The sequence below is a fragment of the Cucurbita pepo genome, chromosome LG05 (assembly GCF_002806865.2).
Source record: "Cucurbita pepo subsp. pepo cultivar mu-cu-16 chromosome LG05, ASM280686v2, whole genome shotgun sequence".
Lineage (NCBI taxonomy): Eukaryota > Viridiplantae > Streptophyta > Magnoliopsida > Cucurbitales > Cucurbitaceae > Cucurbita > Cucurbita pepo.
Genome location: NC_036642.1, coordinates 10037571 through 10060401, shown reverse-complemented (window position 1 = coordinate 10060401; position 22831 = coordinate 10037571). Strand labels below are relative to the sequence as shown.

The following is a 22831-nucleotide window of genomic DNA, read 5'->3' as shown; positions in this document are numbered from 1 at the left end:
TCGTAGCAAATTATATATATATATATATATATATATATATATATATAATAAAACGATGCGTAATTGATAAATAATAAATTAATTGAGTCAACGGCAGTCTAGTGGGATATTTTTTATTAAAAAAAAAAAAAATCAGATTTGGTTTACTTAACACGATTTTTATTTTAAATTAATTAATATTCGTGTTAAAAATTTAGAGTAATTATTGTATTAAATTATTTTCTGTAGTTCTTGGGTCAAAGGTCAACGCTTTTATATTATGTTAAACTTAGGTTTAATATTTTACTGATTGTAGATACCTAGGAATTATGGAATCTTAATTTATATTATTAAAATAATATTGAAGATAATTATATTCCTTAAAATGTAATTTAGTTATATCCGTTACTTTACATAAGCAAATATATTTTAAAAAATTATATTTTCTTTATGAATAATGATTATATGAAAATATATTTATTTATCTTCTAGTCAATTCAAAATTTCCATGTTAAATTAAAAAAAAATAATAATAATAATAATTAATAAATCAATATTATTGAAAAAAAAAAGTTGGTGGAAATTGGTTGAGAAATTCAAATTATTAAAGTATTGAATTAAATGAATTTAATCCGTGCATTTTTTTATTTCTGAAACACATTTATTATTCAATTTATTGAAATGTCATTGTTATCAACGTTTAGTACCTTTGGCGGATATTTTCAAATTTTAAAAATATATATTAAATTATTGTTGTTATTATTATTATTATTATTAATGAAATACATTTTGTGTGGTTGAGATTTGAGTTTTTATTTTATCTTAAATTTTAAAAAATAATATATTCCGTCTTTTAAATTTAATTTTTGTAATATAAAAAATAGATCAATGTAAATATTGTTGGATGATGGAAGTCCCACGTCGACTAATTTAGGAAATGATCATGGGTTTATAAGTGAGGAATACTAACTTCATTGGTATGAGGCATTTTGGGGAAACCCAAAGTAAAGTCACGAGAGCTTATGTTCAAAGTGGATAATATCATACCATTGTGGAGAGTTTCGTCTAACAAATATAATTAACAAAGTACAAGAAATAGTTGTNACTGTTTTTTTTTTTTTTTTTTGGTTAGATAATAATCTATTCTCTGTCAATTAAAATTTTAACATTTTATAAATATAAAAATTATCTCATTTAAATGTTGGAATACAAATACGAGATGAAAGTCCTTTTCTTTTTCTAAAATTTATATTGGATGTGATTTTTTTCTTTTTGGAAAATTTAACCATAAATATTATTTATAAAGATATTAAAGTAATAAAATTTAAAATATTGTCATAAAAACAAAATTTGAAGTATAATAAAAATTATTTTTAAAATAATAATAATAAGTATAATAAATTTATTGAGGGTACCAAGTGGGGGCTGTCAATATGAGAAGTCGTATCCAATATCTGACGTGTCTTAAATTTTTATGTCACTGTATAAATAGGGAGAAACACGTGGCACGGTGTGGACCCCACCAACTATTTCTTTTTTATTTATTTAAATCCACAAGACTTAGTGTACCCAACACACGGTCAACCACACGTGGTCAAGTCAAGTGAAGTGACGATGAAGCTCAAAAGGAAAAAAAAAATTCAATAATAAATTTTTATTTAAAAAGGATTTTCAATAGTATTTTATAAATATTTTAAAATTTAAAAACTATTAATTAATTTATTTATTTTCTCCAAGTTTCAAGTGGAATAAAATTGTTTGTCCAATCCCTACACGTCACTAACTATAACGCCCATCGTTAATAGATATTGTCCTCACAATCTACCCTTTCGAGGTCCAGCGTCTTCGCCGACACTCATTCTTTTCTCTCATCGATGTGAGACCGTCACCAAATCCACTCCCTTCGGCGAACATCCATGAGGCTGGTACATTGTTCCGATGTCTAACTCTGATACCATTTGTAACGACCCAAGCCCAAGCCCACTGCAAGCAGATATCGTCTTCTTTGGGCATTCCCTCAAAGCTTCAAAACGCGTCTTTAAGGAGAAGGTTTCCACACCCTTATAAATAGTGTTTTGTTCTCCTCCCCAACTAACGTGGGACATCTAGTAACGCTGACGCGATCCTAATATACACTTAAAAATGTCAACCTACCAAATTTGATCACTTCATATAGAATGACACACTGATAGCAATCATACATATCATACTTGTCTCATCTTACAGAATTTTACCATTCAAACATGGTAGTAATTAAGATCTCATTATTGCAGTCTTATTTACATGAACACTAAATTTGGGGTAACTTTCCAGCAATGGATGAACATAACATAATATTTTTCTAACATAAGATCCAATCTGCAAGAACAGCTGCAGGATTTACCTTCAACCTTTCCAATGCACATCAATAAGCTATCATTTAGCCTGATTCTGAGTATCATTCTTTCGAAAAAGTCTCTTGATGGCTTCTTCCTTTTCATCGACGAAGTCGATAAACTTGTATACGACATGAATCCAGCTTGAGTTTGAATTAGATGATACCATCTCTGCATGAGAAGATTCCTTCTGCTGCTGTCTTATGTATCGAGCAAATTGTCGAACGATTCGGAGCAAAAATATGAGAAGAGCAGCGAGTGAAAAGGCACCGCACAACAGATATAGACCCCAGAAGCTGAGTAAGTGAAGTTGGTTAGGCTCAGATTTCCTTCTCCTCTCTCCAGGACAACCCTTCTTGCAGAACCACTTCTCATGGATCTTCTGAAGTTTTCCATTCTCGGACAGCTTTAGAATTGCTGTTGAAATGTCTACTGCAAGTGGAGATCCTCTCTGAAAAGCCTGGTAGAAAGTTTTCCATTAATGGAGTGCAACTATTCCATGAAAAGAGTAACACAGGATACTAAGTATCGGCTCAAGTCCACGCTGGTAAATATTGTCCTCTTTGGACTATCATTTACGGGCTTTCCCTAAAAGATTTTAAAATACGTGAGGGGCGATACGTAACGGGCTAAAGCGAACAATATCTACTAGTGGTGAGCTTGGACGGTTACACCAACCACTAAAACTAGTTTAAAATCCGTCAGAGCTAACAGTTTTTGAAGTGATGTCATGATTAATAAAATAATCTTGGTAAAGAACTAACAGAACCACTGATAATTAAGATTAGCACAGGCATCAACTCTCCAATCAGCTAGCATAAAACAAAGTATAAAGGGACATAATGGTTCACGATGGTTGGGAGGAGTCCCACGTTGGCTAATTAAGGATAAAATCATGGGTTTACAAGTAAAGAATACTATCTTCATTGGTACGAGTTCTTTTGAAAAAATCAAAAGTAAAGTCATGAGAGCTTAGGCTCAAAGTGGACAATATCATACCATTGTGAAGATTCTTGATTTCTAACATGGTATCAAAGTCTTGTCATTAACTTAGTCATGTCAATAGAATCCTCAAACGTTGAACAAAAGAAGTTGTGAGCCTCGAAGATGTAGTCAAAAGTGACTCAAGTGTCGACCAAAGAGTGTACTTTGTTCGAGGGCTCCAAAGAAAAGGAGTCGAGCCTCGATTAAAGGGAGGCTATTCGAGGGCTCCATAAATCTTAGGGGAGGAGGCTACTTACAAATCCACACGGTTATCTCCTAGTAGTCCTAATGCACCTACTAATGTATGTCCACAGTTATCTACTGGTGTAGTTAAAGAAGGGTACTCACAAATCCCCATCCACTCTTGGTGAATGGCTGACCGATCATTCCGAAGTCGTTCCTCCCTGATAAGAATAACTCCACATATGGCAGTTCATCAACAACAGCCGCCACCCCTCCTTTTTTGAAGGGCCCCTTCAATAGTGCTGATTCATACTCTTCAGGAGAGCCTAGAGGTACAAGCCTCGATCGCGGAAGGTAAAGGCTCTCGGTCAGATAGCTATATGCAAACGATCCAACCTGGTACCCAATTGGGTGTTCACTAGTAATCAAGTCATCAAGTCCTTTAATGGGAGATGAAAGCTGCTGAACTGTAAGGATTGAAGTGAGACTAGCTGTATAGCTTGATGTGATAACCATCAATAAGAACAGCCACATCACCATTACCATGCGTCCAAGTGGACTTACAGTATCTTCCTCTGTAATATAGAAATCTTGTCAAACATTTACCACATCAATTCAAGTGAACAGTAGATAACAGCAAGTATTTTTTTAGGTAAATTGAAGCAGAAATATAAATAAGCCTAATTCTCGTTTTGAATGTATAAATTTGTTCTTATTTATAATCATAACATAGTGAGAATAGAGTGGATTAAATGATAAGCTGTTGGAGCTTGATTTCTCTTATATAGTCCTAGTTAAAAGTCCGACTTCGAGTTGAACTTGCTCCGTATGAAGCCCACTTGATGATGCTGTTTCTTCTTATTTTAGACAGTGTTTGTTGTTAGGAATCACGACTCTATACAATAGTATGATCTTGTCCACTTTGAGCATAAGCTCTCGTGGCTTTGTTTTGGGCTTTCTCCAAAAGCCTCGTACCAATGGAGATGCATTCCTTACTTATAAACCCATGATCATTCCCTAAATTAGCCAACGTGCGACTCCTTCCCAACAATCTTCAACAATCCTCTCCACGAACAAAGTACACTATAGAGCCTCCCCAAAGGCCTATAGAGCCCTTGAACAGCCTCCCCTTAATTGAGGTTCGACTCCTTTCTCTGGAGCCCTCGAACAAAGTACACCCTATGTTCGACACTTTTTGACTAAACCTTCGAAGGTCCCAACTTCTTTGTCCGACATTTGAGGATTCTATTGACATGACTAAGTTAGGGCATGACTCTAATGCCATGTTAGGAATCACAACTCTCCACAATGGTATGATATTGTCCACTTCAAGCATAAGCCTCATTGGTTTGTTTTGGGCTTCCCCAAAAGACCTCATATCAATAAAGATGTATTCCTTACTTATAAACTCATGATTATTCCCTAAATTAGCTAACGTGGACTCCCTCCCAACCATCCTCAACAACAATTATTATAGAACACAAGAAAAAGAAACAAAAAATAGAAGAATCAGAAGTAAAATACAGATATCTTACGGTTTGTTTTAAACAAGGTTGAGAAGCTGAACCTGCAAGATGGAAACAGTTTCAAAGATCAACTTATTTTTAAAGGAAATGTGTATCAACCATTTACTGATTAATAAGCCAACAACCTTCAGATCACTTACAGTATTACTGTCACGAGCTGCCTCTTTGGTGGACCACGGAAATCATCGTTTACTCGATGCTCAAGAAGCCATATGACTGCACCGATCATAAAAAACGACGCCGAGGTAACACACCACATCTCTACTGTAAATGGTTTAAGGAAAACCCAAGCATTTGATTTTGAATTTTTTATTGGAGCCACAATAACAAGACCAGTAGAAGCAAAAGGCTGAGAAAAATCCACAATCCTTGTGCGGTTGGCTACAATTGCAATATCTCCAACAGCTGCATCAAATATCTATCACAATGAAAAAACAAGAGAAAGTAAAGGCTTCATTCTCTTTAGGCAACAAGCAAGTAGATAATATGGTTATGATCACGCAACAACAACACACATATTTCATCTAGAAGAGAGAAAATGCAAGGAAAAATATTGACTAAAGGTACACACATATTTGNTCCACTTTGAGCATAAGCTCTCGTGGCTTTGTTTTGGGCTTTCTCCAAAAGCCTCGTNGACTAAAGGTACACACATATTTGATCTAGAAGAGAGAAAATGCAAGGAAAAATATTGACTAAAGGTTTTGTATTGATGACTTACTATCTAAGCGTATATATATGATTCGGTTCACTGTATATAGTTTTAACAGATATAACCATCTACTATATATATACATAACTTATAGTTTTACTATGTATAATCGTTGACTAAGCTATAAATAAGCGGCAGACTCTATAACCGAACAAATGTAATGTTTACTTACACCGTTGGCAACGTTCTGCACAAGGTCGTTATAACAAGGATTGGAGTAGCCATTACCAAAAGGTATAAACCTGTAAGGAACATCATACGGGACCAGCTTTCTTGCTTCATTGAACAGATCAATACAATATCCTTCAATGTTTTTGTTGCTTCCATTGGTTACTGAAACAAATTCAACGAAACTTACTCTAAGTGGCACTCCAATTATCAATGGTCTTTCATTGTCTGCAATCACCCATCCACGTGGTTTTGCTGTCTTCCCACCAGGCCAGGTAACATTGCCAAGAGTCTGGTTTAGATGAGTATAACTAATTCGTTTCTGCTTTAGAGTTTCAGGTGACTGGATTGTAAAGCCTGTGATATTGGACCAATAACCAATCGTGCGCAACCCGGTCTGATCGATATTAAGCACCTCATAACCTCTGCTGATGATATTCCGATCCGAATTGAACTCGAACCGACCACTTAAACCAGTGAATTTTGTCTGCAACAATATGCTCAAAAGAAGAGCACCATCATCAAATACTTTGAGCTTCCCCAATGGCATTTTAGTTGTATTTAAATCATGAAACTCATTCTTCAAAGAGAAGGTAATGCTCCTACCTTCATTCAGAAACTTATCAATTGAACGTGCAAGTACTTGAATGGTATCATAGGCACTAAGGGCATAGACATTCAATGAATAATTCCTTAACCGAGACCATAATGTTGTTTTTTGGCTGGATTCAGGAGTATGTTGACGAAGAACAACCACTCCTTGAAGGATGTTTAGAGGGGTTTTGTTCATGGGAAGAATTGAATCTAAGGTAGTAGAAAGCCAATCTGTTGCCAGCCACACATAATCACTTGTCATCATATTAAGTTGATGAGCTATTTTGAAGATCCTTAATTTAGGATCAGGATTGACATGAACAACATAGACACGAGGGCCAAGCAGCTTGGATTTATTGAGTATGTCCGTGATTTCTCTGAGATGAAACAGAGAAGGTAAGGGTATTTTATGAGAAATTTTAAACATCTTGTCAAGTTCATCAGTTAAAGTGGATATTCCATTTCTACCATAATCATCATCTACAAAGATCATGATCACCTCTTTCCACTCATAAAAGTCGATTAATTCTGCTAATGCAGTCATTTGATCGGAGTCACTGTGAGTAGTCCGTAGAAAAAAGGGGAATTGGAGAGCAGATAAAGTTGTATCAGTGGCAGCATATGATATAAGAGGCACTTGGAGATTGTTAGCAAACTGTAGAACCATATGAGCCACAACTGAAGATTGAGGCCCAACGATGGCTACCACGTCTTTCTCAAGAACATGGAAAGCTGCCACACATGGGGGCAGAAGTCAGAAAGTGTATTGTAAGACAAGAAGACATCAAAAAAATTCAATATAGAATAAGAATTCCAATATTAAATTTCAAAAAATGTCGCCAAAATACTATAATATAATATGAATGAAGCTGTGTGCGGTGAAGTACCTCCAATAGAGCCCAAGAGAACATTGCAATGAGTGTCTGCCATGACCAAATTCAGCTTTGTTCCATTGAGAATGGAAGGGTCTGCATTAACATCAGAAACTGCAGCTTCCATTGCCACCTTCGCGGCTCTTCCTATAACTGAATCAAAAATGAAAACTGCACCAATGTTCACAACCGCTGGCCTTTGACAACATGCAGAACCAGCAAGAAATGCCCATATCGAACCAATCAATGTAAGACTTAATAAGCTCTCCATGAGCGAGCTTTGACCAGGAAGACTCAAAGCTGACTAATGCAAGCTTTCACAGAGCCGGAGAGTGCTGAATAGGCAAAGAGCTTTTGGTGATAACCAGGAAAACTTTAATTGAAGAGAAGGAGATCAAGAACGCAGCCCACATAAGAACATGCATTACACCTACAAGTTTCATTACAGAACTACGTACTACCACTTCTGTTATAGACCTCCCAATGAATAAATGGTTTGGATTATTGGAAGAGGAGATCATGAGTTTATAAGTAAGGAATATATCTCAAAAACCTTTTCGGGAAACCAAAAGTAAAGCTATGAAAGCTTATGCTCAAAGTGGACAATATCTTACCATTTGTGGAGAGTCGTGATTTCTAACCTGGTATCAGAGTCATGTCCTTAATTTAGCTGTGTCAATAGAATCCTCAAGTGTCGATAAAGGGTGTACTTTGTTTGAGGGCTCTAGAAAAAAGGAGTCGAGTCTCGATTAAGGGGAGGCTGATCGAGGGTTCCATAGGCCTTAGGAGAGGCTCTATAGTGTACTTTGTTCGAGGGGAGGATGGTTGAGGATTGTTGGGAGGGGTGTCCTACGTCGACTAATAAAGAGGTTGATCATGAGTTTATAATTAAGGAATACATCTTTATTGCTATAAGGCCTTCGGAGGAAACTAAAAGTAAAGCCACGAGAGCTTATACTCAAATAGTGGCTCCTAACACAAACGGGCTATTTCAGCGACATAAAATCATCGATAGTAAACAGGACAATAAAAAGTACAGAGGAGGACAAGGAAAACAAGTCAAGGGGGATTGACACATCTTGTCGAGGAACTCATTCAAATCCTATATTATTAATGATAAAACAAAACGAAGCCATTGGTTTACTTTCCAGAAAAACATATCATCCTAAGCAAACGCAAAATCAAAGAACGTAAAAGAGAAGAAAAATTGACTTCCATAGCCAAAAAGCTCTAAGGATTGATAAAAGAAACTTACTGTTGCCCATTAATGCACGCATCCGATTTGACGCCCAAAACCTGTTTAACAACGTGGTGCTGGTTCCGCCGATGATCCCACCAGTCAATGTTAATCGATGGTTACAACTCCGAGCAGTTCTCCGACAAAGTCCACCGAATCACCACTGTTACAGAACAGACTAAACAACTGCCAGTTCACAGAAAACAAACACAAAATTTCTCTCCCCTTCCTCATCTGTTCATCGAAGCAAAGAATCACTGAACCGCAAGGTTTCTTTCCTCGAGAACCATCGAACCACACTCCAATCACTGAATCAAACTGAAAGAACATATCATATTGAATTACAAATTCAACATTATAATCTACTTTGAAAACGGAACTTCACAGTGAGTCAAAGAAATACGCATCACAAACACTTCAAGAAACGCATAACGACTAACAACAGTGGTACCTTCATAGGAGGGAGGACCATTTGCATTGTTTTCAACTGCAATTTCCGATTGGATGAGGAAGATCCATAAATTTCTGTAATAACACGTGGTGATGATACAATACTATACACCATTTTTCGTAATTTATAAGAGAAAATCATAACAAGAAGGAAGAAAATGATGAACAGAATTTTTCGTAATTACCCTTAAATAGGTTGGATAATACATTCTAAAACATGATCTTGTAATCTTATTCACACCCATCTTTAAAACATGAAAATTGTTGCAACAACGGTAGGGTAGTTAACTGTTAAACTTTACCCAGATTGAGATTCTGAGAAAGGGTAAAGATGGAGCTTTTTCTCTTATAATAGAAATTCAAGATTCTGAGAAAGTGCCACATTTATTGTTTTAGACAAAAAATATAGAATAAAGATTTATCAACTGGTGTACTTGAGATTCGAGATTTGAGAAGGGGAATCTTTTTTCTTTCTTTCTTATATATATTATCCAAATCGCAGAAGTATATGTTAGATTGTATACTATAATCAACTAAGATATATATTTTTAATAAGAAGAATTGTTTTTTTTTTTTAACAAAAGGTTCCAAATTTTGTGTATATGAAAATTGCTATTAATAAACGTGTATGGTTATTATTTAAAAAAAAAAAAAAACGATCCGTTTGTACAAGTGGGATAAGGGTTTGACTTCGATTGTTTTTGCTGTCGTGGCTTTATATTAATATTTGATTGAACAATATTTTGTTTATGGGTTAAGAGGAACAACCATTAAACTCTTTTTCAATAATAATAATAATAATAATAATATAATTATTATTATTAGTATGTTCTCTCTTTTTCTCTTGGTAAGAAAATTATGCATCTCTGACTTGTTGGTTCAAAATTGAATGATGGTTAGTAAGAAATTCTTGTGGACACATTTGATAGCAAACTAGTCGTTGAATTTTTGTTTTAAAATTAAAACTTGTAAACACGTTATTGTTGCCTACTTTTTCATAAATATTTTAAAATTCAAGTTTTTCAAATTTTAAATATAGTTTTGTGTAATATAATTTTTAAAAAATAACTAAAAATACAAATGTTTTTTTTTAAAAAAAGAATAAAAAAATTGAAGTCGATCAAAGTCGATCTACTCCAATCTTCCGGAATGTCCATACGTTTTTTTTTATTGGAACTCAAAACATGCAACCCTTGTTAACCAGAGACTAACTTCAAGAGAAATGAAACATTCAGTTCACCACCAAAGCAGAGAAGTACGCAGAATATACAAATGCATCCAAGGAAAATCCTAATTTTGTTCTAAAATTGTTAAAGAGTTGTGCAATTTCTTCTAGCTTCCTCTTGACTCTCTTTGCACTTGCTAGCTTCTTGTCTACAATCATGCAACTTTTATTTAAAAATATATGAAATTCTGTTACCTCCAAGGGACCTGAAGTTCTGCAAATCTTGGCGGACGATGTAGGAAGCCAAGTATCAGCTGCTTGCAACGGTATAAGATAAAATCAACATCTAGAAGAACAAAGGGAAGATGATATGGCACACGGCTGTGCTATAGCATGCATGTGCATTGGTGTATGACAACTATAGATAGGAAGAAAGAAATACCTAAGAGCTAGAGCTAGCTTCTTGCTCTGCGTCATCACGGACATCAGAGGTTGATTTCTGTGATTCTGTTGACATTTCAACTTCAGCTTCAGCGGCCGCAGAGCAATTCTGAAAACCATGAGATCTTAGAGAAGAGAGATAGGGACAAACAGATAATAAATGAAACCAGGTGATGTTCAGACAAAGTGAAGCCGAAGGAACGAAATGAGAGAAGAGAATAGAGTTACGAGTTTCTTCTTGTACACTTCAAGAGCTATCTCGTACTCTGCCTTCCTTCCCAAAGATTTTTCAGCGTAAGGAGCTTTTTCCTGAGGAAGAAAAACAAGTACCACAAACTTGTATCGTTAATAATTCTGATGACTAGCGAAGCCAACACATAGTGCAAAACGTTAACAATCTTTTAACTAAAGTACAACAATTAGCTTCCAATCTTATTCCTAAATAATTTATTCGTAAAGTTACTCACTAATAACTGTTTAGTCACGAACTACTTTTCTATGAAATAGTCCGAAAATAAGTGATCATAATCTTACAGCATCAGACATTGATTTCCATTTCTCACCGCCAGCTTTACCAACCTGCAAAATAACGAAACACAGATAGCCACAAATCTGGCTAAGTACTCGACAAGTCTTCTAATTATCCACTCGATCGTATTTAAATAAAAGTGGAGGAATAAATAGAAAGGTATGCTAATTAAAACAAGAGTATAAAATCTCACAGCTGGACCAGCTTTTGCATCAGGAAACTTCTCCTTGAACGTCTTTCTAAATTCCTCCCTATCATTTGCCAAAACAAGAAATCGAAATCAGAACGAATAAATATAATGCAAGCTAGAGTGTAAAGAAAGGTTTTAAAATAAAGCAGATTCTATCTAGCACTAGAGCCAAATTATAAATTATACTTACATGAAAATGAAGAACGCTGTGGCTGGACGTTTAGGAGCATTCTGGTCCTTCTTCATGGCTTTGTTGCTTTTCGTGGATTTCATCTCAGCTTTCCTCTTTTTCAGCATCCTTCGGACAGTATATCAGTAATAAAATCACACATCATGAAAAGGAGATGGCAAGTTGCATAAAAACTTCAGGAGCACATTCAAATGAGCCAAATCGTACGGAAAATACGAGAGTTACAATAGTTATTTGATTTAATTCCGAAACAACAATTGAGAGCAGAATAAGGAAATAATATCAGTGGAATAGTTGAGGTTCAAAGAAGTGAAGAAACCTCGTGTAGGAAACCAAAACTAACAAAACTGATTTAGAAACAAACGCATGCGGTGAAGTTCATCTCAATTACAAATATACAAAGAGGCAAAGCATTACAAAATAGTAGGAAAAAAAATGGACGTACATTACCTAGAAAGCACAAGAACACAAATATACAGAGACAGAGTACAACATCGCAACTGAGGAGAGCTTGCAGAACCAAAGAAACTAATCGTACAGGAGAAGATAAGAAACTTATATCGAAAACCGAAACAAAGAATGTGAAAACTTATTCAAGACAAAAATAAATAAATAAAACTAAAACAAGAAGATGAAATCAGCAAGAAGAAGAGGATTACTCTACGTTAGGCTTCTTGTGAGTGACAACGGCGTTCTTCAGAGCTCTCATGGTGGCTTTCTAGAATTAGGCGGACTCGTAGAGAAAGAGAGGGAAAGTGATCGAACGAACAGAGAAGGAGAAGAGAACGGCTTTATATAATGTATGATGCGAAATTAATTCGAAATGTTAAACTAAATGAAAATGAAATGCATCCAAAATTCCTTAATTTTGGCGGGAAATGACCACGAATACAATACACGATACGTTGGTTACCGAGGACAGGTGAGCCAAACAAACGCGCGTCGCTTCCTCTTGTACGGAAAATATGATTATTTTACTTGATTTTTAAGTTAAATTACTATTTTAGGTCATGTCTAATAGATTTTTATTTTTTAATTTTATCTAATAATTATATAACATATTTCCCATCCCATTTAAAGTATTAAATCTATTTAATATAATATTAAATTTTATGTCCAATTTTGTGTATTTATATGTTGAAGCTTTATTAGATTTATATGATCTTTTAATGCCAATTTTGGGTAAAATTGTGGATTTATAAATAAATAAGCATTAATGCCATCTTGTGCAAAATTGTCCCAACATATATTTGCTTATGAAAAGAAATAAATTCTCCATGCCCCATTGGCTGGGTAGCCATTCTTATTAATTTTTATTGGTACCATGGCAATTATGCCCTTATCATGTAAGCCAGTATGGCCAAAAGTGGCAGGGGTATAACGGGAAAAGCGTCATTAGTAATTCTAATTTTTAATTTTATACCCATCAAATTAAATTTAAAAGTGGACATAAATTGGTAATTAATTTTTTTTAATTTTGATTAAAAAAAATAAGGTGTATAATAAACTCAAGAGTGAGGGCAGTTTGGTAATTTGGTAGTATCGAGAAAGATGACGGCATGGCAGTCTTCTCTCTTACCTCTCCTCTGTTCACTTCAACTTGCAGTCTCTGCAAATACAGTGTTCAGAGAGAGAGAGAGAGAGAGAGAGAGAGAGAGAGAGAGAGGCAAAGCTCAGTGATGAAGAAACGAACAAATTAGAGTAGAGAGAAAGATAAACAAGGGGAGCGCCTTTATTCTGATTTCTGATACTTAACCCTTCTTCTCTATCTCTGTTTCAAATTCCTTTTGCTCACAGAAACTCCAACGATTTGGCGCTTTTCTTCGCTTGATTTCTTTTGCTTCTTCTCTTGGAGGAAAAAATGTCTTGGAAAAGCAAGGCCGATCATCATTCTTCAACGAGTGTTGTAACTCAGAAATGGACTCTGTTCCTTTGCTTCGGGAGCTTTTTCTCTGGAATGCTCTTCACCAATAGGTTTGCGACTCGGATTATTTACTTCGAATTCCTGTTTCTGTTCTTCTTCTTTTTCCTTCTTGATTTCGTGGTTAATTTTCGATTCTGGGATTGTTATTGATGTGTGTTGATATTTTAAGTTGTTCTAAGTTCATGTCCTCTCCGATTTTGGGGAAAACGAAAAGGCTACCCCTCTCGATCATGATATTTGGGAATAACTATCTTCTTTTTATGACTGCTTTACTCGGATGATCCAAAAGGAAGCATCTATGGAAATTTTGTTCTCTTCTTTTTCTTTTGGTTTCTCTCTCCTAATAATGAATGGAAGTTTGGTTGGTCTCATGTTTTCTTCTTTTTTCTCGTTCCTTTTGTGATGCAATAGCTTAGGATTTATTATTCCTAGCAAGTTCTAGACAATGTTTACTATTATCACTGTATTTCTAGTACTTCTGGAAGCTCCTGTGTCTGTGTTCAATGAAATCATTGAGTACCAAGAACTTTCNCCCCCCCCCTGAAACTTAGCTGATTACCAAATCTAATTATTTTGAGGAAGATGGTTATTGACAGAATGGAATTTCTTGCAGAATGTGGACCATTCCTGAACATAAAGGTATGGCACGAACAACGTCGGTGGAAGCTGAAGAATTGAAATTAGCTTCAGAGGGGTGTGGCCTCAAATCTGTATGCATCTCCAAATTTCTCTTACTTCTCCAGTGCTATAATGAACCTGCTAATGTAATTACTTTGGCATCCACATTGAATTCTTCTCTGGATTTCTGTAGTTACAGCAGCAGGAAGTCAATTTTTCATCTAAAGACATTTTTGGCAAGGTTTTCAAGACTCGTGATGCTATACAGTAAGTGATTATGTTATTTTGTTGGACTGAATGCACTTTAACTATGACTAACCCACAAGGTGTTCTAATGCAGCACATTAGATAAGACAATTTCTAACTTAGAGATGGAATTAGCTGCTGCGAAGTCGGTACACGAATCGATCCAAAGCGGTTCTCCTTTATCAGAAGATTCAAAGAAGATAGATAGATCAGGAAGAAGAAAGTATTTAATGGTTGTAGGAATCAATACTGCCTTTAGCAGCAGGAAAAGAAGAGATTCTGTTCGGGCTACCTGGATGCCTCAAGGTTCGGATTATTCGTTCTCATTATGTTAATCTGTTTTCTCATTTTCGTTGATCTCATACCATTCATATTACTTCCATTGAATTGTTGCTTCTGTTCTTGCATTTTGTCAAAAAAAAAAAAAAGGTGAAAAAAGAAGGAAGTTGGAAGAAGAAAAGGGCATCATTGTTCGCTTTGTCATTGGCCACAGGTCGCTTTCCTATCCTCCTCAAATTCCCTTAGATGTCAAGTTCGAATTAGGTGGCACTGAATAATGGCATGCTTAAGTATGCTTCATTGGTTTAAATACTTTACCTTCTTCTCAAGGAAATTACCATAGCTGAGTACCTTTATTCTGAATTTTGATTTTCTATAAAAGATTGTTGAAGAAGAGTAACAGCCCAAGCCACCGCTACTAGATATTGTCCGCTTTATCCCGTTACGTATCGCTGTCAGCCTCACGGTTTTAAAACGCGTCTATTAGGAAGAGGTTTTCACACACTTATAAAGAATGTTTTGTTCCCCTCTTCAACCGATGTGGCATCTCACAATCCACCTCCCTTGGGGACCCAGAGTCCTCATTGGTACACCGGTAGGAAGAGGTTTTCACACACTTATAAAGAATGTTTTGTTCCCCTCTTTAACCGATGTGGCATCTCACAATCCACCTCTGTTAGGGACCCAAAATCCTCATTGGTACACCGCCCGGTGTTTGACTTTAATACCATTTGTAACAGTCCAAGCCCATTGCTAGTAGATATTGTCCTCTTTAGCCCGTTTTGTATCGCCGTCAATCTCACAGTTTTAAAACGCGTTTGTTAGGGAGAGGTTTTCACATTTCTTATAAGGAATGTTTTGTTCCTCTCTCTAATGAATGTGGTATCTCACAAGAATTCACTTAGCACGCATTTTCTTTCTTAATTGAGTTTAGACTACTTAGTTTCTTTTAATGGAAGTCAAGACTTGTGAACAACCCGAGTTTATTCTCTGATCTACGTAACATTATGCCTTTGAGTTGCTGAGACTCTTTACTTATTGAGAAAGTTCCCCTTCTTATATAGTGTCACTTCAGGAGGTATTCTTGACAGAGCTGTTGAAGCAGAAGATAAAAAGCATGGAGATCTCCTTAGGCTGGTAATGTATTGTACCTATCTTCCAAAGTTTCTTGAATTCCTCGTGTTTAAAGTTATAATAGAGTGATGATTATGTTGCACTTATTTACGTCATTCGTGAGCAGGACCACGTCGAAGGTTACCTCGAATTATCAGCAAAAACTAAAATATACTTTGCGACAGCCGTTGCTTTATGGGATGCAGACTTTTACGTGAAAGTCGATGACGATGTTCATGTTAATATTGGTATGCTAATTCTGAACGCAATGTAGAATATAAAGGAAAGGAAATCAAGTTTCCTTGATGCATTTCGATCCTTTGGCTCAGGAACGCTCGGTGAAACATTAGTCAGACATCGAAAGAAGCCACGAGTATACATCGGATGCATGAAATCTGGCCCTGTGCTTTCACAGAGGTAAGATACGTTCTCTTTTTGCTTCTCCCTTTATGATCAATGTTGAGCTAAAACTTGATCAACTATCATTCAGGGGAGTGAGATACCATGAGCCTGAATATTGGAAATTCGGAGAAGCTGGAAACAAGTATTTTCGTCATGCGACCGGACAACTATATGCCATCTCAAAGGAGTTGGCTTCTTACATTTCAATAAACCAGTAATCTTCTACACTTCATGTATTTGAGAGATGGTCTTTGGCTTTCTACGTTTATGTATTTTCACAAATGCTCGTCTATTTTTCCTTATCTCAGACATCTTTTACACAAGTATGCTAACGAGGATGTCTCCTTGGGATCCTGGTTTATTGGACTCGATGTCGAACATATCGATGATCGGAGACTCTGCTGTGGCACTCCACCAGGTAATGTTTTCCCACAATTTTTTTTAACAACGTGCGAGAACAACGAACTTGTCCATGGAAGACAACTTTCAGTGAGGTCTAATTTGGTACCCTACTAACCATTTTGCTGAGAATATTGGTTCAGAAGTCAAATCCAGTGTTTGTTGGCCCTCAGCTTCTTTCTATCCTTTCTTTCCCACTTAGAAAGATACTGCATACCATAATCATAATAGAATTGAATAGAATTAGAGACGCAAATATTGACCGAAAAACAAGTTTACATTAACCTGCTAATAAGAATCTTGTACTGTAAATCTGACATCCTAGGGGAAAACAAATTGCCTTCGGGATCGTATTATTGAAAAACCAATTCAAATGGCTGATGAAGTTTGGTATGCAGTTGGCCTATCACTAAGACTGCTTATGTAGAATCAAACTCTACCTGCCATCTGTTAATGTGAAGGTATCACACAAACTTCTTGTGCAGATTGCGAGTGGAAGGCTCAGGCGGGAAACATTTGCGTTGCTTCGTTCGATTGGAGTTGCAGCGGGATTTGCAAGTCTGCGGAGAGGATTAAGGAAGTCCATCGACGGTGTGGAGAAGGCGAGAATGTACTATGGAGTGCCACTTTCTGAAATGCTGCTTGGACTTCTTCCATACTCGGAGCTGTTGTCTGTACTAGAAAGCTTGCTAATCTTGTACGAACCCAGAGACTTCAAATAACAGATTGAGAGAGAGAGAGCGCTGCACGAGCCACCTCCATTTTTTCTGAGGGCTGGCTAAATCAGCAGCTGAAACATAAAAGTACACAAATTCTTTGTGGCTATGAGGGCCAATTTGTAAGTTAATAATTCCCTATTGTCATGAAGACATGATAATAAAAACAACCAAACGAGCACGACTTAAAGGTAGTCAAGCATCAGTGTCTTCTTCGTTTAAAAAATTTGCTTATTCTAACTAGTTTTGAAAGGGGGATAAGAATTATAAACGGTATCAGTCCAGACCCATCCACTGTCAGTAGATATTGTCTGTTTTTATTCGTTACGTATCGTTGTCAGCTTCACAGTTTTGAAACGTGTCTATTCAAAAGAAGTTGTACACCCTTATAAAGAATGAAACGTGTCTATTCAAAAGAAGTTGTACACCCTTATAAAGAATGTTTCGGTCGATCCAATATTGAAAAATAATAAACACAAGTAAACAGTAGATTACCTTCTGTTCTGGTTCTCTGCATTGCCAGCTCAAGGCAGAATGGTGGAACCAAAATTGGTAGCAGAAATCTGAAAAAAGAGAAGACAACACAAAACGACATGCTAAAACTCAGAATCTTTGTCTTTCAGCTTCTTAACCTTTCAGGCAAAGCAACCACAACGACAAGATCTTGATTCTTTCAGACATTCAAACACTGACAAAACAATGTCCATTTCATGTCACTCTCCCAAACAAAAACTAACCATGACAATGTTATTATAAACCATATAAATTATAAGCAAAAATACGACACGTGATATTGGCACGGCTCAATAAAAAAGAAGAACACAAGTTAAACAGAGCACTGCTTTCTTATTGAACCGAACCAACATCTCGTTCCAAAAAACCCCACCACACCACACCACGTTTATTCGAACCTCTTACCTTTTGATCAATGGAAACTTACCTAAGAACATGGGAATTTTGAGTAGACAGAGACAGTGGAATTCCACCTGGAAAAGTTTGTCTCCTGCAAGACCACAATGTCTCAGTAACAACACAAAGAGACACTGCCTTCCTTTTTCTAGAGAGAGAGAGAGAGAGAGATTCAAAGTGAGAGAAACAGAGGAAATGTTTAAGAAGGCAAAGGGAAGATCCAAATGGGTGAGTGAGTGCATTAACGAAGAAGCATTAAAGTCTCAAACAACCCAACAAGGAAGGAGGTTGGAATATTAATTAAAGAAGAAGAAGAGGGCCACAGAGAGAGAGGGAGCATTGAATGAAGGCATTTATAAATGATGGGCAGAGGGGGAAACGGAGAGGCTAAGGGATGTCTGGTTTGGCTCTGTTCATTCACCATTAATGCAATGCTCATTAAGCAAACAAACAACACAGAATCTTTCTTTTACTCTCTTTGGTTCCTACAACTTTCAACACCACCCGCTCTGTTTTTCTTTTGTAGCTAACGTGTTGTTTAAGCCATTGTAGCTAACGCCATTAATGGAGGGTTCTCCTTTTCATTGGAAGGTTGTTGCCAAATTTATTCCTGCTACTCCTAACTGGATCTGGAATTGACTCCAGACCCAGAAATGTCTCCTTTTCTTTACCCTTTTTCTCATTCTCTTAACAAACCCCTCCAACTTTACCCTCTCTTTTCTTTTTATACCCTAAACTTTTCGATTTCAATCACATGCTGTTTTTCTTCGCGGTTGCTATACATGTCTGATGAGCAGAGCCCAAATGATATGAACTGGGCCAACCCCATTTGACCAACACACCAATTTGTGATGTTTAATCACTTGCTAAACCATGATTAAGATGCGTTTAGTCTTTTATATTTACCCTTAATCCTCTCCTTTCTGTGTGGGTTCGGATATTAAAAAAGGCAATGTTTTAAGAAGCCCGCTCCTTTTTTTTTTGTGTGCTCTGTGCTCATACTTGAGCTCGAGAGAGCTATTATAACAGCCAAAACCCACCGTTAGCAGATATTGTCCTCTTTGAAGCGCGTTTTAAAACCTTAAAGAAAAGTCCTTGAAGGCGAATCCCAAAGAGGAAGACATTTGTGTTGGGAGAAGAGTGCTACATCGGCTAATTAAGAAGTTGATCATGAGTTTATAAGGACATCTCTATTGGTACAACGCCTTTTGGGAAAGTAAAAATCAAAACCAAATTGGGAAAGTAAAAATCAAAACCAAAGCCATACTTTTGGGGAGGTTCATAATTCGTAACACTCCCTCCCCCATCAGCTGACCCTCTGTTTTGTACCTTAAAATGCAAGCTTTCTGTATAATTGACGAAAACGAGTACTACTCGTGTTCGTTATTCAAAAGTCTGCTGTAAAGAATGGGAATTTTAGCAGTTCATGATATGATACTTCACTAGTCCTTCGCATTCAATCTGGTTCACTGAAAAATCTGTCTACTTTTTTAGATTGATTGATGAGTTTGACAAAATGTAGGAAACCAAATAATTATCAGATGAGAAGATGGGTTTGAGAGAAAGTTAAGAAAAAATGGTCAATGCTTAGAGACATGAATTTGTAGAGTCATTTGGAGACCTTTTTCTGGTACTGATTCTTGACCCATTTGATGCCTACTGAAGTTCCAGATTTCACTTTTTGAGCACCTACAGCTGCCACAGCCTTCGCCTTCACAAACCCAGCTGAGGCTGCTGCCTTTACCTCTGTCATCTTCTTGCTACTACTGCCATTGCCGCTCCCTTTCTTCGCCACCATCTTATCGTCGTCTTCGACTCCGTAATTGCCTGAACCCCACTGATCAGCCCAGCTTGGTGCTTTGCTTCCCATTTTCAACTATCATTTTCCAGAAATTTATCAAACACAGCTTCATGTATTGAGTTATTAATTTTGATTAAGAACGTTGGGCAAACATGGAGAAAATCTGGTCACGAGGATTGTTGGGAGCGAGTCCTAGATTAGCTAATTTAGGGAATGATCATAATGAATTTATAAGTGAGGAACACATCTCCATTCAGATGAGGTCTTTTAGGAAGTCCAAAAATAAAGTCACGAGAGCTTATGCTCAAAGTGGACAATATCATACTATTGTAGAGACTCATGATCAAATGGATGATCTGGTAGATACAGACAGACAGAAGGGAAAGGAGACAACAATGGCCAACCTACCAAATCCTCCAGAGTCAATCTTCACGAAGAAGAATTGAAAATTTGAACTTACATTATATCAAATTCGATGTATCTTAGCTTACGAATTTGTTCATTTTATAGTAAAAGCATTGCTCAAGCAATGACACCTGTAAACAAAATCACGAGTAAAATATAGACATAAATCCAAGTTTCTACAACTGGCTTTGGACAGTCTAAACAAAACAAAAACATTGTCCTACAAGAAAACTGGCTAAAACAGTGGGGAAAAGAAAAGTTGAAGAAGATCCTTCAAGGATAAAAAGTCTCATCCATCAGAAGATGAAATTTAGAGCATTGACGCCAAAACTTAAATCGGCAAAACACGGATTCAAATCATTTGCTCGATTCATCAACTAACCATGCATCAAAGCCCTCAAATCACGCTCAAGGTCGAAAAGGCAATCAGACACAATATTCAAATTAATCGAAAAGAACAAATTAAATTAGATGCACAAGGCGTATTCAACGATCGAATCAGATATACCTACAACTTCACTAGACGGAACCGCCAACCAAAAATCAAGGAACAGTCAACTAGAAAACTGAAGAAATCGGAACAAGGAAGCTGAAGATACGTACGCAGATAGAATTCAAAAAAAGCGAGAAAGAACTGCGATTCGATTCGAGGGAGAGTGAAAATACCTTGAAATTCACGTTGAGGAGGTTGGTGAGAGTGGGGCCCTGCAGAGAAAGTGAGGGATTGAGAAACGGAGGGTTGAGGAAGAAGATGAAAATGAAGACTGTGCTGAAGAAAAATTGGTAATGGCGGTGGTGGCGGTGGTGGTGGTGGTGGGTAGAGAATCTCGTGGGGCCGTGGACTTTACGTTGGCTTCTAATTCCAAGCTGTTTATACTCCTTTACACGCACCTTCCGCGCCCTGCTTTGCTTCCTTTGTCGGTTACCGTTTATTTGCTCTACTTTATTATTATTATTATTATTATTCACCATATTTTTTTTAAATAAATAATTAATATTTTTATCAAATTATATGAATATTCCTGTACTACCCATCTGGAGCATCTGGAGCGACCGAGGAGGTTAGGTTAGTCAAAAAATGGTTATCAGATCAAGGACTCAAGTACCTTGTTTTTTCAAGATAAGAAGGGATAGAGAAAATAACTCGAGCGCTTCGGCACTAAAATAAACCATGTTGTACTCTCAAGAAAAGCTCTATATACTCATACAGGTGGGTAGGTACATAATACACAGAAAGTTGAGACAACTCTTCCTAAGGAACTCAGACAAAATAACTCTAACTTGTGTATATACAACAAACATGAATATAGCACGGTTGTTAAGATATATATATATATATATTTTTTTTTTTTTTTTTGTTCAAATCATTATATGTTATAGGTTTATTAGGTTCTTAAACTTTTAACTTTAATTAATAAATTAAATTATTATTTTTACTTGTATTTATTATAAATAATTTTTTTAACTAAAAAATGCCTATTTTAATTTTTATACTTCTAATTTTATTTATTTCAACCCACGTTTAAAACGACTATTTTTTGTTTTTCTTTTCTTCTTCTTAATATATTATTCAGCCTTTATGATTAATTTGCAATCAATTATTGAATAAATAATATAATGTGCAAATTTAATATTTTTTTAAAAAAGAAATTAGTAAAAGAGATTTAAAGTTGAATTAAATTCATCATGCACCCAAGTAGACAAAATAATAATAAAAAAAAAAAAAACTAATTTAATATTTTAAATTTCTCTAAATTTTTTAAATGATGACTATATATATATATCATCTACAAGATAACCTGAATAAATAAAATAAAATAAATCTTTGTTTCAAAATCTTGATCTATCCAATTATTATAAAGTCATGATTTTGTCCAAAACAATATTTTAAAGCATAAAAAATTAACGTATTATAATATTAAATTAACACCAAATTTTTTGGATTAGTCTTTGTTTAATCTATGTGCACGTTCAAATCCAAAAAATTAATTGCTCGAGTAGAAATTTAAATTTTATATTGATATAAATTTAATAGGGAGGTGGTTGATAGGATTATAATTAATATATTTTAGGTATTAAAAATAAATTATATAATTTTTTTGCTAAAAAAATGGGTTAATTTACAGCTTTAGATTCCATAAATTAGGTACGCCTAAATATTGTGAAATCTAGGCTGTCTATTCCAACCTCTTCAACCCACCACGCAATTAATTTCTATCCATTATCTCAATTATTAACCTATAAATAAATATAACTTATATAATTATAAATTACATTTTTTAAATTAATAAAAATTAAAATGTGTGTACTTTCCCACTTTATTTTCATTAATTCACTTATAAATTTTTAAAAGTAATATTAATAAGGATGATAATCTATGAGGTGTGGATAGACAGTTTTTTATTTATATATTAATGGTAAGAA

The 22831-nt window shown here is 35.7% G+C and overlaps 3 protein-coding genes across 5 annotated transcripts; 1 reads left to right on the top strand and 2 right to left on the bottom strand.

Moving 5' to 3' along the window:
• Positions 1-2177: 2177 nt before the first annotated feature.
• On the bottom strand, positions 2178-10559 carry LOC111795120 (glutamate receptor 3.7-like). 3 transcript variants are annotated; one of them, XM_023677376.1, is made up of 9 exons: positions 10293-10377; positions 9082-9155; positions 8649-8948; positions 7409-7728; positions 5932-7253; positions 5188-5465; positions 5057-5088; positions 3687-4096; positions 2178-2814 (listed from the first exon to the last, which is right to left on the bottom strand). In XM_023677376.1, the coding sequence occupies exons 4-9, from the start codon at positions 7662-7664 to the stop codon at positions 2395-2397; spliced, it is 2718 nt and encodes a 905-aa protein (XP_023533144.1). In that variant the 5' UTR covers positions 7665-7728; positions 8649-8948; positions 9082-9155; positions 10293-10377; the 3' UTR covers positions 2178-2394. The 3 variants fall into 3 exon arrangements, with proteins under 3 accessions (XP_023533144.1, XP_023533143.1, XP_023533145.1); XM_023677375.1 differs by lacking the exon at positions 10293-10377 and adding an exon at positions 10501-10559 and having other exon boundaries at positions 2179-2814; XM_023677377.1 differs by lacking the exon at positions 10293-10377 and adding an exon at positions 10501-10559 and having other exon boundaries at positions 2634-2814; positions 3683-4096.
• On the bottom strand, positions 10384-12430 carry LOC111795123 (high mobility group B protein 3-like). Its single transcript, XM_023677379.1, has 7 exons — positions 12255-12430; positions 11596-11703; positions 11409-11466; positions 11221-11265; positions 10915-10995; positions 10688-10795; positions 10384-10559 (listed from the first exon to the last, which is right to left on the bottom strand). Exons 1-6 carry the CDS (start codon positions 12302-12304, stop codon positions 10688-10690), a joined length of 450 nt encoding a protein of 149 aa, XP_023533147.1. The 5' UTR covers positions 12305-12430; the 3' UTR covers positions 10384-10559.
• Positions 12431-13151: 721 nt separating this feature from the next.
• Positions 13152-17486, top strand: LOC111795122 (probable beta-1,3-galactosyltransferase 2). The gene is made up of 11 exons (XM_023677378.1): positions 13152-13569; positions 14133-14229; positions 14331-14404; positions 14478-14689; positions 14813-14876; positions 15727-15799; positions 15903-16023; positions 16105-16192; positions 16266-16391; positions 16486-16595; positions 17062-17486. The coding sequence occupies exons 1-11, from the start codon at positions 13457-13459 to the stop codon at positions 17208-17210; spliced, it is 1227 nt and encodes a 408-aa protein (XP_023533146.1). The 5' UTR covers positions 13152-13456; the 3' UTR covers positions 17211-17486.
• The last annotated feature ends 5345 nt before the right edge of the window (positions 17487-22831 follow it).

Coding starts and splice junctions, on each gene's coding strand:
- LOC111795123 (XM_023677379.1), bottom strand. CDS start 12,304: ATGAGAGCTCTGAAGAACGCCGTTGTCACTCACAAGAAGCCTAACGTA. Junction 11,467..11,595: donor ACAGCGTTCTTCATTTTCAT/GTAAGTATAATT, acceptor GGCAAATGATAG/GGAGGAATTTAGAAAGACGT. Junction 11,266..11,408: donor ATGCAAAAGCTGGTCCAGCT/GTGAGATTTTAT, acceptor GTTATTTTGCAG/GTTGGTAAAGCTGGCGGTGA.
- LOC111795122 (XM_023677378.1), top strand. CDS start 13,457: ATGTCTTGGAAAAGCAAGGCCGATCATCATTCTTCAACGAGTGTTGTA. Junction 13,570..14,132: donor GGAATGCTCTTCACCAATAG/GTTTGCGACTCG, acceptor AATTTCTTGCAG/AATGTGGACCATTCCTGAAC. Junction 14,230..14,330: donor AGGGGTGTGGCCTCAAATCT/GTATGCATCTCC, acceptor GGATTTCTGTAG/TTACAGCAGCAGGAAGTCAA.
- LOC111795120 (XM_023677375.1), bottom strand. CDS start 7,664: ATGGAGAGCTTATTAAGTCTTACATTGATTGGTTCGATATGGGCATTT. Junction 5,089..5,187: donor CAGCTCGTGACAGTAATACT/GTAAGTGATCTG, acceptor TCCATCTTGCAG/GTTCAGCTTCTCAACCTTGT. Junction 2,815..3,686: donor CCAAGAGTGGATGGGGATTT/GTGAGTACCCTT, acceptor ACTTTCTACCAG/GCTTTTCAGAGAGGATCTCC.